At 39.1% G+C, this 14,553-nt stretch overlaps 1 protein-coding gene, 1 long non-coding RNA gene and 1 pseudogene across 3 annotated transcripts; 1 reads left to right on the top strand and 2 right to left on the bottom strand.

Moving 5' to 3' along the window:
• Positions 1–15: 15 nt before the first annotated feature.
• Positions 16–6,149, bottom strand: LOC145499858 (uncharacterized). The gene is made up of 5 exons (XM_081479388.1): positions 5,986–6,149; positions 5,554–5,644; positions 4,499–4,636; positions 3,504–3,641; positions 16–1,207 (listed from the first exon to the last, which is right to left on the bottom strand). Exons 2-5 carry the CDS (start codon positions 5,621–5,623, stop codon positions 1,107–1,109), a joined length of 447 nt encoding a protein of 148 aa, XP_081335514.1. The 5' UTR covers positions 5,624–5,644; positions 5,986–6,149; the 3' UTR covers positions 16–1,106.
• Positions 6,150–6,157: 8 nt separating this feature from the next.
• On the top strand, positions 6,158–9,263 carry LOC145499821 (uncharacterized; annotated as a pseudogene). The gene is made up of 2 exons (XR_014050993.1): positions 6,158–6,256; positions 8,495–9,263. The product of XR_014050993.1 is annotated as an uncharacterized LOC145499821 (transcript).
• Positions 9,264–9,989: 726 nt separating this feature from the next.
• On the bottom strand, positions 9,990–12,482 carry LOC145499867 (uncharacterized). The gene is made up of 2 exons (XR_014051001.1): positions 12,241–12,482; positions 9,990–10,055 (listed from the first exon to the last, which is right to left on the bottom strand). It is a non-coding gene; the product is annotated as an uncharacterized LOC145499867 (long non-coding RNA).
• Positions 12,483–14,553: the final 2,071 nt, after the last annotated feature.

Here is a 14,553-nt window from a genome sequence, read left to right as displayed (position 1 = left end):
ACTATTTTTAAAATTTAAATAATCATTACAATCCTATTAAATGTTATCAATATTTATATAATGTTACTAAACTCTGTTAATTACTTCTTTGGAAACCTGCTGAAAATAATCTGGAAAGTCACTGGCAAAGTTCGTGGACAACCATTCAATGAGCTTAATATTTTTAAAGTTATGCACTTGGTAATCAAAAACAAAGTATAGTCCAACTTGACTGACTGAAGTTGCCTTGTTTTGGAGGTTATCACATTCCTTTGCAATATTGCTAGGATGATTTTGTGCAGTGTGGCTAGTTAAGGTGATTCCCTGGTAAAAGAACCCGCCATAGATTTCCAATGAAATTTGGTATGCTGTTGTTACAGGACAAGGAGATATTAAAAATGTAGTAAAAAGAGGGGGTCACCATGCTTGTTTTCACGCCACAATGCTGACAAATACGGTTATTTAGGTGACTTTTGGTAATATCTGTGAGCAACAAACAAGCTCGATTATTTTTCAATGCAGCATGTTATATCACACAGAGTTTTGATTGTTTATTCGTTTATGTCCCAGGAAAAATGTGTTCAAATACCCTCCATTTTTTTATCCTTTATAGGAAACATAATTTGGACATGTGCTGTTGGGCCCGTTATGTCTCCCTCTGTAGTATTTATTTCATTTGCCAAGAAAGTAGCCATAGATTTCTTCTAATTTTTTTTTCAGTTATTGAGGATATTGTTCTCATTGAAAATTAATTACAAAATAAAAAGTGGGGGTCACCGTGCTCGTTTAAGAGAAAAGGAGCATTTATTTTGCTATCGAGCTTAGTTTGAGGGAAATCTCTTACGTTTTGTACGCGCATGTGCTCATGTGCGCGCGCTAATGACGCGAAAATTGTGTGCAGTAGGGATGCGCAATCCAATACTAAGGAATCACCTTAATGCAAAGGGCCCATTATGATAACCTCCTCTGAACAGTGTACTGCAGACCACTTTGGTTCAACTGCACACTTTGTTTCTTTTTTGTGTATGGTTTATATTGGCAGTGCACACTAGGCTATTATTATATATATTTTTTTTACTTCCCAAAGATTGGTACATTGTAGGAGTCAACATTATTACACTGAACTCTTAGTCACAAAACCAGAACACTGTCAGTGTGGCCAGGAAAAATATGATTGGTAGAATTTGTGTCCTCCTTGATGTCGACGAGGTTGGTGGAGCTAAGGTAGCTGTCAGTGATAAAAGATCATAAAACATCAGTGAGAATTCTAGCACCTACATTGTAGTATTAAAAACTAAAAATAAATATACCTTAATTGACCACTCCTCCAATGGGGCTTTTCAGGGCCAATGGAAGCAAATGATGAAACAAATAATGCAAATGAACATAACGTGGCTAAAAATCCCAACTGGCAGGAGGCAGACCAGTTAGCTAGTTACAAGCGAGGCTGAGGAGTTGAACTAGGGTCTACTGAGAAAAAACTCCTGCTCAGTGGTCTGAGTGGAACTTGGACCCGTGACCTCCGGTTTTAAGTCCAGCACCTTAACCACTTGGTCATGCTGTCTCCACCCATAAAAGAAATGTCATGTCATATCAGGGGTAGTTTATCTTTGGGCAACAAAATCCAAAATGAACTTGCTCCAAATCTGGTCTTAAATTTTTTTAAAATAATGTTTCAGATTAATTTCTTAGAATAATAATTTTGGATCTCTCATTAACTGAAATTTCAAATGAAGCCAGAAACATTCCTTCCAGGAGTGTTGTCTTTGTTTTAGACTTTCTCAAAGTCTTCCATGGTTGTAGCTAGTTACATTGCACTCTTTGCACTTAAGTTTTGAGAGTCCCACGGCCATCCCTTGCTCTGAGCTTGGGTTTTGCAACTCAACTTGTGGGGTTGTCTATCACAGTTTAATTATTATAAGTCTTTATTTACTTGAGTTCAAGTTTCCTTTCCACACAGTGCATGTCAAGGTTTAGCCTGCGAACGCAAACGTTTTTCCAGCTGTCGCTTGTCTTGCCGAAAATAACGTCTGCGAACCCGAGCTAGGAAACAATTTCTGTGATGTAATGACTTTTGTTTCTCCTTGGCCAATCAGATTCCATGATAGAATGAAACTTGAGTGCTCCTCACAGTGAAAACCTCACGCAGTAGTTCTGGGGCTACTTGAGCTAAACTGTGATTGGCTTAAAATTCCTATGTCCTAGAAAATGTTTCCTGGCTTAGGTTCCCAGACGTTATTTTCGGCGGAGACAAGGGGGGGGGGGGACAGGGGGGTCAGAACCTCCTGCCTCCCGTACCTTTATCTCACGCCTCCCGCCCTTTTCCGTGCTGCTCCCGTCCCTTGTAAATTGGCAGAAGCAAAACACATTCTAGTCATTTTGCTTCGCAATTCTTAAGCATTTCCTTTGTTTTTAAATAATTTAACAAGATTACCACTGCCATATGTTTCAATTCAATGGAGTTTTGACCTACTTGTTTATCTTCTTTGAGTTTCACCATTTAAGTCCATTTTCATGGGCTCTTCAGATTTGTTTCTGAAATCCATTTTCAGTGACGACGGTCTCAAAAGTTAATTCTAAATTGTATCTTGTTCTGATAAAGTATACGGATTTCCAGCAACCAGTCCGGCGTTTATTGGGGTCAGAGAATTAAATCATGGAAGTAGGATTTGATGGAAGTGCAGCCAAACGTCCCAGGCAGATTTCAGACATGCGTATTTATTGTTCGGGAAATCTAAAAGAAGTCTCCCATGTGCCTAGGTGAGCGCACTGGTCTCCTTCTGCTCCAAATGGTCGTTAGACCTGTTAAGTCTCCTTCCTCTTCCGAGTGAGACGTAAAACGAACCACTCCACACTCTCCAGCGCGCTCATTAAAGCAGCATTCAGTTGAGGCATCTCTGTTCTGATCCACGGTCGTAAGGAGCAAGCTCCCAAGAAGGTGTTTCATGCACGGACCTTTCACTGCTGCACCGGAAAATACTGAGACCTAATAAAATTGTCTTGGACGACATTGAGTTGAGATCGCCTGCTCGTCTCACCTTTTTGCAATTTGACAGCTTACGCGACACGTGCACTCGTGCCGCTTGACATTTCATGACCTATGACGTAATCACTGTAAACAGGTTTACTATTTGACCGGAAGTAAGCCTGTTTTTCAGCCCAAGCGCAAATTTTCATTTGCTCATTTGCTCAGAAGTCTTAGAAGTGACTGAGAAGACGTTAAATGCAAGTCAAATATATTTTGGTTTCACATTTTTGAAAGTATTCCAACGCATTGTTGAATTAAAAAAATTAGCGTTTCGCATTTCTCTCCCGCTTCCCGCCCTCTTAGAACTCCCGCTTCCCGCCCTTTCCTCTCCCACCTCCCGTACCCCTCCTGTCCCCTATTCTCCCGGGCTCCCACCCCCCTGTCGTCCCCCCACAGACAAGCGACAACTGGAAATGCGTCTGCGTCTGCAGGCTAGTCATGGCTCAAACTAAAATAATCAACATCAGTAAAAATCATAACAAAACAGACTGATTACCACTGTAGGTTGTATGAGTATTGCACAGATCAGTGGAACAACATTTTGTGCAAATAGTTTTATTATTTTTGATACAGCCAACACCCAGACGTTCACAGTCAACTTTAGCTTTGCAAGTTAGGTGATAGACTTGAGGTTCTGTAGAGACAAAAAATACTTTACCATAAAATATCAGTAATAAAAAGCACCTTCACTTAATTGTGAACTTAGAATTTTTTCTATGTATCAAAGTTTTGCATTTAATTCACAAACATTAATATTCTTGTTGTTGTGAAGAAAGAAAAAAACAAACAAACAAATTCTGCAAGATTTACAAAAAAATAAATTAACTGATTTAAATTCTAGATGACAGCTAGAGCAGAACCACAACATGTAACATTTATGATCATATTCTTGTGCTGTTTTGAGGGTTCAGTTACAGCGTGTCACATTTGCGTTATTCTCTGAAATTCCATAGTTTGTCAGTTTGAATCTGGCAAAAGTTTACATTCAACTCTGTTTTTTTTTAATGTTATTTTTGTGTCTTCTGAGACATGTAAATTGGCCTGTCCTAGATTTCCTAAACTCTATAGTGGCCAGTGATTGTTACAATTTTTAAGGATGAACTCAAGAAAACTTGTACATAATGACTTCCCCATTCAAACACTGTAATTGCCCAATTTGCACTAGTTGGGTGTCAAAATAAGAACCATGGCTCTGGTGAGAGTTCTTGAGACTAAATGGTGTTCAAATTAAAAGGGTTTGGCTGGAATGCTGGCAGTCTGTTTTTCTCTTGAAATTCAGCAGGGATTATGAGGAGAGACCTTGAAGTTCATTCCCTACTCAGCCATACTGCCCTTTTGTTTTCGCAATGGCTAAACACTTGTCTAACTAAGTGACCCTAAGAGAAAAGGCTGTCTGCCAGCAGTCTAGGGTCTGGGTGAGATTATTTAGGTTTCAAGCACTTGCAGCAAAAATAGTGCTTAGCTTTTTAATTTCCAGCTCTCAGTACACACCAGATAACTTGTTTCTGACGAGACGTATCATGCATGTATTCTCTGATCCACTGCAGTTCTTGATGGTATTACTGCAACCTGCATCCTGATCAGGTTCCTTTTTTGCTCCATGGCAATTGTAGCATTTGAGAGAAGTAGCTGCAATATGTTAATATACCACAACTGATAAAGTCTGCCTTTAACTACCAAATTGCATGATACATCAACAAGTACCGGTACTATTCTAATGCAACTGCACACAGGAAAAGACTCTCCCATCTTAGATCTCATTAAAACACTACTTTTGCAACACTTTCAAATGGTATACCATGGAATGTCCCACAAGTCAGTTGTATTTTCTTGGTATATGTAAGAGCCTTTGGGTGTGTTAGTGAATTCCAAGAAAATACAAGTGACCAGTGGGATGTTACATGGTACATGACAAAAAAGTATTGCATAGCTGTTAATACCCTGTCATAGAAACTACAGTGGCCAAAACAATCAATGCAGCAAACAATGGGTTGGCTGTAGGTGTAACCTACTCTTGCCAGTACTTTTCCCCTACTCCCCCCCCCCCCCCCCCCACCCCCACACACAGACATACACACACCCAGCAAAGACCAGCATATATACAGTACAATAATATGTTTGAAAAATTGCCACATCTCTCTTCTACAAAGAGCAATTTGCGGTTGCAAACAAGGATTTTACAGGGTTTTGTAATTTGAGTACAGCAAGTCCCAGTTCCCAAGTTTGTACCAGAAGTGAAACATTTAATTTAAATTACAGTAGACGAAAGTTCACGTATGAAACTCTTTCAGCTTGTAGCTTTTGGTAGCTACATCAAGTGAACAGCACATGGCTTTCTTGAATTAACTTTGTGGTTAAAATTTGGGTTCATAAACGTGGATACAACCTTCCGTCTGCCATTCAAAATAATACACGAATCCCCCGTATCCGTACAAGCTCCTACAATTTGTGTCTACCAGCAGGTCTGCAAGACGCTCCACATCCGTATTGTACCATGTTTTTTTTTTTCTTTGAACTGATATTTTTTTTATATCAATTAAGCTTACCTGTCAAAGAGAAGTTGATGAAAATCATCCCCATTACAGAAAGGGAAAGAAGGCACACCTTTTTGGACATTTCGATCTTCTGGAATTTTACCTGCAAAGATATTCAAGCTTACTGCGTCAAAACAGTCTTGAAAGTACTCGCTATAGTACGAAAGGCGAATGAAACAATAGAACTTTGTGTCTCAACGTAATATGTGTTTGGGCTTCATAATTCTGCTCATGAATATGTGACAACAAATACCGACAAATATTTTTGCACTCAGGCTCGACATAGTTAGTGGACTAACTATGGGCTCGATTATCAATCCTCTTCTCATTCTTAGAGACGAAAATGACAGTTTTAACTTATTTTACAGTCTTTGTTCCCTACGTTACTCACCTGAAATAGAAATCGACACCGACCAAACTCAGCTGAGTTTTCTTTCTACTAACCCTTCTACTTTCTTTCCAGTTTCGTTCCGCGATCCGCGATGTTCTTAGCCTGTGTCACAGCCGCCTCTCTCCGGAAAAAAAATCTGAGAGAAAATCTCTATCCGAGTTTTTTTCCGGGAAGCGGCGGCTGTGACAGAGGCTATGTTCTTCCGGTTTAGCCAGTTGTAAAATTATGGTCAGCGGAATTTCAATGCGTTTTGTAAGCGTAACTGTTGAGGACACTGTTGAGGACACTGTTGAGTAGTATCAGAAGGCTTGCGGTATACAAAAGGTGAGAAAACAAGTGTTTGCGTTTAGCTAAGACGTATAAAAGGGACATAACTACGTACTTGAATATGCACTTTGCTCAGCTGCAAGTAGAGATAGTTTTAACCTAAATGAACATTTCACTCGATTTGCAGTTTGTTGTTGTGGAAAGTGGCAGCCATGTTGTTTTCTGGTACTTTGATATGCTTCAAATAACTCTCAAACATTCTCAAAATAGAAACGAAAACTCCAAGAGACAAAACCTTAGTTGAAAGATGATAATTGACAAACGAAGCAGTCGAATGAGCGTGCTGTTTTGCCCTAAATCTCAAGTATCATCTTTCAACCTAGGTTTTGTGTTTCGCGCGGATTACAGTATGGGGCCCAGTTCTCGGCCACAAAAAACTTAAACTTGCATTTCTTACCTTGGAATGAGCGTAAGGACTCAAAATTTCACGCACAACTAGCTTCAGCGTTCAGTTTACACATGTAGAGCTATCGACTGTTCAACGCTGTTTTCTCCCGAGTAATAACGAAGATGGAGGCTTCGTTCTTGGGCCCAGTTATCGGCCAGCGGGTCCAGTTCTCGGCCACAAAAAGAGTGGGCGCGATTCCTCAGAATAAACAACGCTTTATTACCATTTTCTGTTGTTAAATCACTTATAAGGCTTGTGTTTTGATATTTCGATCACAAATTATCCTGAAAGAGCTTTGTTTCATGTTAGAAATGGAAGCTTTTTGCACACCTAGTTTTTCTCTTAAGTGCAGTCACGCGAGGCTAAAAAAGAGTTGGGTATTTAAAATGAGGTTAAGTCAGAGCTCATAGTTTTCAACATGCCACCCCATTACAGCTTTATTTTTACAACTAACTTGACACGAATACTCCACACAAAACTATGAGCGCTTTTAGTGTTGAAGGCAAGCAGGGTGGCCGAGAATAGGCAAATACACAAAAGTATTAAGGAAATATTTAGGAGTCAATTTAGGTCAAAGAATTAAACAGGCCAGGAAAAGTTTATATTTAACAGATAGTTTTATCACTCTACATCCTTTATGCCAAGAATTGGCTCATTTGGGCTTTCTAGACAGACAAAATATAAACTTGAATTAAACCATGTAATTCAAGTAGCTGTAAAAAAGCACGTTTTCGGAAAAAACAAATTCACGTACCTTCGCGACACCTCAATGTGCTCACAGAAAAACTCAGCAGAACGGAAGACAAGGAATCAAGCTACCTTTGGAAACAATTGCTTTTTATTCAGATTCATTTGTGGCGTGAAAAATAAACGCTGAACAAAAAGTGGCCGAGAACTGGGCCCGGCGGAGAACTGGGCCCCACACTGTATTGCATAAGAAAAGTTTCTTCCAACGGCACCATCTTTAAAACTTTAACTCCAAAATCAGTGTAGTGACACCTAATATTTGCTGCATTTCTGCATAAGTTGGTTATAATCTAACTACGGCGAAAATTTCAAAACAATCTGAATGTGAGAACATTAATTTTGGGCATGAACATAAGAAAAAGTGGCCATGAGGTCAAGGTTGTGTTGATGGGTATAGAGCAGTTTTCAATAATATTGAGTATCGCAAGTAATTAGGCAGTTACTTTGGTTTTGGTTTTTATTTTGGTTTGGCTGATTAGACTAATTGGTAAGTAATAGGTTTAGTTTTAGATTTACAACACTCAATCCAGTGTAGGAAAATAGATGGCGGCTGTACATTTTACCACAATGCCTTGTGAGCCTAAAGGGCACATGGAAAGCAAAATGTCTACAATGTTTGTCCTTGTACTAAGGATATTGAGCACCCTAGGTTTGAAGATTTTTTACGTTTCTGTACATTTTTATGAACGTTGTTAAGGTTTTTGTGCGCCAAGAACTATGCGTAAATGTACCAGTTGCCATCTTTTTTCCTACGGAGGATTGAAAACAGCCTTATGACAAATTTACTTCATTGTGATCGGCTGAGAGCAAGCATATTTATTGCTAATTTTCAGTGTCCACCGTAGTGCAATTAACATGTCATTCTCAGTCATATATTAAATGATTTATTGTAAAAATGAATGATTTACACTACTTGTGATATGTGAAAATTCTTTAAAATTGCACTCACCTTAATTCCCCAAAGGCCAATATATATTATTTTGAGAGCATTTTCAAATATCACTCGCAGTTTAAAATTATCCTTGATTGCACTCACATTCATACGATTTCCCATACAATGCTTATTTTGTTCAATACATGTCTATCATACCTATTTACAGCATGACAGAAAAATTCAAGATGCTAAGAACCCTGTTACCAAAGCCTGTGGATACCAACAGTCAAACTGTACCAGCAGTGAGTCTGGATGACCTTAGAAAACAACCAAGGAAAAAAAAGATATTTAAATGCAACCAGTGTGGCAAGCATTTTGGTTCATCTTGTAATCTCAAGAAACATAAAATAACACATATGGAAGTAAAGCCTTTTAAATGCGATTACTGCCACAAGACATTTGCTCAATCAATACAGCTTAAAAATCATGAGCGAACACACACAGGAGAGAGACCTTTTGCATGCAGCCACTGTGACAAGAGTTTTCGTCAGACGAGATGTCTCAAGCGACATCAAAGAATACATACAGGCGAAAGACCATTTTCGTGTGACCAGTGTGGCAAATGTTTTACCCGGCGTGAAATTCTCCAGGTGCATAAAAGGGCACATACAGGAGAAAGACCATATACGTGTAACCAGTGTGACAAGAGTTTTACTCAACCGTATGATCTGAAAAGACATATACGAGTACACACAGGAGTACTTCCTTATAAATGCCAGGAATGTGGAATGTGTTTTAGTCAGTTAGGGTATCTTAACAGACATATCAAAAGGCATGCGTCAGGAAAGTATTTTCGATGTTCACAGTGTGGTCGGTATTTTAAGAACAGTGTGCGCTTTTCTAGGCATCAAAAACTGCATGCTGAAGAATCGCAGTCACCTCCTGAGGAGTGTGTAACTGCTTCAGTATAAACTTTTTAGCAACAATGACAGGACATAAACAAGTGCCTATTAGGCCCTTATATTCATTTTGGACTGCGGCATATATTACAGAAAGCAAGAGAACTCTGCAGTTGCTATTTAATTAAAGGAGTGCATGAATTATTTATTTTTCAAGGGCTGTGAAGCTTAATCTGTGCTTAGAAGGGGCATTCTCAATGCTTTGTGTGCTATGGTACAAGTACATCATTTTCATGTATTTTTCTTGTTGTAAAAATGCACCCTTGATGGAACCAAACTCGCTGAAATGTTTAGGTTACGTAAACTGAGAATTTAGGCGATGTGGATGCTACAATGGCAAAGCGTCTATTTCACCAAATGAGTTCATTTCGCTGTAACCTCTGTTTGAGTAAAAGTCTCCATGGGTCTCGTGCAGTTTGCGCGGTGTTAGGTGCTTTAGGCGGGAAATTTCAAATAAGCATCTCTTGCTACATGTAGCAGAGGTTAAGAGTCGCTTTTAATATAGTTTATGTCCAAATGGGGTTGTAACTGCTTATTGCCATTCATAAAAAGTCATCTTCAAAGCATGAAAATAAAAAAGTTCAAAAGTAACCGAGGTGGATGCATCATGATCAGTATGTGCAGAACAGGAAGTTTTGAGAGGTGAGGAATGACTTTTTTATTTGAATCATAGTTCTGCTTTCCTTTTGATCAACTTGTGTCTGTAAAGTTTGCTTCAGTGACGCTAACAGCGATGCATATTATTTTGTAGAGGATATGCAGCCCTTTTATGCAATGAAGTGGTTCCAATGCTGGTCTTTGATGGCTTGCCTTTACCTATGAAATCTCCTGAAAGAGAAGAAAGGTGGAGGTCGGTTTAAAGGAATTTTGGAAGTTGGTTTCTTTTTATGATTGTAATTACTGGTAAAGTGCTATTGTTCGTGACAAAAGCAAATAAGATTTTCTAGATCTGACTGTGTGGTGCACTTTGTGGTTGGAAACATTATTTTTGACACATATCTGCACACATTTTGCACATATCTTATTGTTCAGTACTTAATTTTTGATTATTACTTGACTTTAGCTTATGTGAAATGCATCAATTGATGAACTTTTCTCATGTAAGTTTTTGTTTCCACTTTCACATGTTGTAGGTCACTGTAACTGCTACAGTTCTGCCATCTACTGACTAGTGTTTCAGGAAGTGAACTTGAGCTACAACTGGATTATCAACAAGGTGTTAGAAAATAACCCCCCAAAAAAATCTGCACTGATTGGTTTAAAGTCATGTTTCTATTAAACAATTAGGTCACGAGTTCGAGATTTCTGAGGGTGCAGCCCGAGTCAACTATCATGCATAGAAATCAAGAGCGAATAATTTAATTGTTTTAGTACAGATGTACTAGTCGTTCAAAACTACATCTAAATGCTCTTCACAGACACTTCGAAAACGCAAAGAAGTGGCCGTCATTTTGGTATCATGTAATGATGGCACGAGCAAAGAGAGTTTACATTTTGATGATCAAAGTAAACAAGTTGTTTTGGTTTTTTTCATTATGGTGTTTTCTAAAAGAAATGGAAAACATGTTCTCCATATTTCTATCAAGTTATATCGAAGGAAAGTTTAGGAGAACTCAAAAAGCGCTGGAAACACTTGCCTAACAGCTCGTGTTCCCAAACTTTCACTCATGCTTCTATTGTGCAATTAGATTATGAGCTCAAGATTTCTATCACAGCCCAAGTCAACTATCATGCATAGAAATTGAGAGCGAATAATCTAATTGTTTTAGTATTAATCTACTAGTCGTTCAAAAATTTATCTAAATCCTCTTTACAAACGCTTCAAAAACGCCAAGAAGTGGCCGTCATTTTGTTAACAAGGGCAAACTGCTAAGCTACATACTATCTATCACAGAATAGAAAGCGAGTAGCATAGCCAATCAGAGGGTGGCATTTGTGATAGAACGCTAGTAGATTTATACTAGTAAACAATTAGATCATGAGCTCGAGATTTCTGAGGGCGCAGCCCAAGTCGACTATCATGCATAGAAATCGATAGCAAATAGTCTTATTGTTTTAGTATAAATCTACTAGTCGTTCAAAACTTCACCTAAATCCTCTTCACAGACACTTCAAAATTGCCAAGAAACAGCTGTCATTTTGTTTACAAAGGCACACTGCTGCGCTACTCACTACATGTATCTATCACAGAATAGATAGTGAGTAACATAGCCAATCAGAGAATGGCATTTGTGATAGAACGCTAGTAGATTTGTACTAAAATTCAGAAGAAACATGGTACATTCCATTTCTTAATTAAAAGTTGCTCATGGTTTGACAACTGTCCATATCTGATAAAATATACTTAGAGAATAGAAATTCATATCAAAGTTCCAGAATTAATGAAAACCAAGGACATTGTGACAAGGGAGGTTGAATTGTTTCCTGGAAGATAACGGAATGAATCCAGTAATTAAGATGTTTGTTTTAGTATCTAGCAAACTATCCATTTCTGTCACCCTACTTGTGACCCGCTCCTCTCCGTATACACTCAATGCAGAAATACATGTCCTCTGAATGCTTTCTGATTTCTAACACATTATGTGGGACTTTTGCAATATGCGTGCTCAGGGTTTCAGAATATTTCCTGGCTGGGTTTGAATTTGCAAACATGGAACATCTCCTGAAAAGCTTAATTGGGAAAGTGGTCATGTAAGATATATTTCTTTATTGATCTATGTATGTAATTATTACATAATTATTTATTTATTCATTTTATTTATTTATTTATTTATTCATTTTATTTATTTATTTATTTATTTGTTTATTTATTATCTCATTGCCATATTTCAGACTTGCTTGGGCTGCTATCGGTGACCTGCGGGGCCTTTATTTTGAAGAGCACCACCTTGCGCTTCCCAAAATATGCGCATTCCCTCAGGAAACTCTTCTTTTAATACATTTTAGAATAAAGGAAGAGTCCCTGTGGACAGTTTCTTCACATTCTTTCATTTCTTATTCGATTTTGCAATACCTCTCTCTCTTTTCCAAGTTGACACGTTTTTTCTTCTCGTCATGGGGTTTTTCAATCAGGTCTTTGGTTTCCTTCTCTTTTTCTTTTAGTAACTGGACATGACTCTGTTCCCTAGCAGCTGCCCTAGTTGATCTCTTTAAAACATAGCCGTTTTGGACTTTTGGACGTAGGGAGCACAGATAACGCTGCATTCTGGAGACCTCACCCTTAGCTCGGCCGTCTCTATGTTGTCCAGGATCCATTTCTCAGTTACTAGTCCTACGGAACTTCTCTGAAGGATTTCCACATTTGAGCAGGGGATCCCTGACAAATGTCTACTTTTGAAAACACACACAAAAAAAGAATATCCAGCTAACCTTTCTTTGAAAGCATTGTTACAATGTTGTCTATATTCTGTTTGGAAAATATCTTTCCCATAACTAAGTTTAAAGGACCAATCTTTAAAAATAGCAACTTCTTGCGAAACGTTCCAGTCATTACGTACTAGTAGTAAAGGAACAAATCTAATGACAACTACTGCATTGCAGTGGCACTTGATTTTAACCATTTGGGGTGACTGTAGGTGAGGGTAAAAAAAGGACCAAGATGGAAAACGTCTGTCACACTCACTTATTCTCATCGGGCCCATGAGGACTCTTGAGGCCGGGGAAAACTTCTGTCAGGTGGACAAGAATCTCCGACAAGGGGACCATCAAGCACTTAATGACTGGCAACAAGGGAAACAGTGAGTTTTGTTTCCTCGAGATCCTCAATGTTCCCCGAGGCGGAGGGAAAACAAAACTCACTGTTTTCCATAGGGTCAGTCACTGAGTGTTTTGCTATACCTCCCAACTCAAAAATGGAAGAAACTGCGAAAAAATTGTTTGCATTGCCCCAGCTGGCACTCGGCCAGTTCCGCGGTTTCAAGGTGCACGACCTGAGCACGCGTGAGTCGAAAGTTCAAGTTGTTGTCTCCCTAGGGATTTAGTGAGTTTTGACCCATGACACGTGAGACTTTCTCCTCCAATCGGAAAACGTGTTTGGGCTGGGAGGTATAACAATATTCTTCTGTAGCCCAAGAGAGACACGAGCACTTTCAGCCCTTCGTTTGGTTTTCGTGACATCTGGAAAGACCTTTTTAACACGATCAAATGTACTCGCATCTACTGGCTTCAAATCCGGGCGGTTTTAACAAAGCTCACTTATATAACTAATTCGAGATAGTTGACTTGTTTTAGGATATAATTTATCCACCTTGGGTTCTTAGTACCGTAAGATACCAGGGCTGGAAGGCCACACTCCATCCCCACACCGCTTCGTTTAGAAGTTAGCTTAAATAAAGAGATTCAGTATAAACTCTTACTCAATGGAACCTCTTAAAGAGACAGAAGTAAGCCCTGGCCAAACGGACTTGCAAGTAGTCGCAAGTTGAACCTGTACACGTAAGTCGCCAAAAAACGATATCCCGTATTTCATTGGCTGATAGGTTGCTATAACAACGAGTGGACGTCACTCAACTTGCGTGACTTGGGTTGGGTGGCCAAATAAAACGCTGAAAAACTTGCGTCGACTTGCGTGCAAATTTGCTTTCGACCAAAATTAGCAAGTTATCGCAAGTCAACGGAAGTGCACGCAAGGCCTGGCCAGACTTACTCACAAGTAGCCGCAAGTTGAACTTGCATGGAAACTTGCGTTGAGTGATCAAACGGACTCGCAAGTTCCTCGCAAGTACACGCAAGTCGCAAAAAAAATCCTATATTTCCTTGGCTGATAGGCTGCTACAATAAAGAATGGAGTCACTCAACCTGCGTGACTTGGGTTGGGTGGCCAAATAAAACGGTGAAAACCTTGTGTCGACATGCGTGCAAATTTGCTTTCGACCAAAGTTAGCGAGTCATCGCAAGTCAACGCAAGTGCACGCAAGACCTGGCCAAACGGAGTCGCGAGTTTTCAGCTTGCGCTTACTTGCGTGTCTGTTTACCCAGGCCTTAAGAGGAGAGTTGGCCTGCGTTCCAGTCATTTTATTTCCAGGCGCGAGAGGTTAGCGAAATCTTTTTCTCGTGATAAGGATTTTTTCTGTTTTGTCTTTTGTTTTTTGTTTGTTCGTTTTATTTATTTATTTGTCGTTTTTGTTTTTTGCTCCCAGCCAGGAACGTTTTCTGTTCGCCTCTCGCGTTTGGAAAAAGAAAACGACCTCAACGTAGTCTAAAGTAAAGATAATATAAATTCTTTTTTTTCTCTGGGACCAAATGAACTGATGAACATCGAGGCCTCCGTGATACATGTTATTTGTGATAAAGCGGTTTTCAAATGAGTGTCGTCACTGTGTCGTAA

Source organism: Orbicella franksi, chromosome 1 (genome assembly GCF_964199315.1).
Source record: "Orbicella franksi chromosome 1, jaOrbFran1.1, whole genome shotgun sequence".
NCBI lineage: Eukaryota > Metazoa > Cnidaria > Anthozoa > Scleractinia > Merulinidae > Orbicella > Orbicella franksi.
Note: the sequence above shows the minus strand (reverse complement) of the source record. Positions and strands in the feature narration are given on the sequence as shown.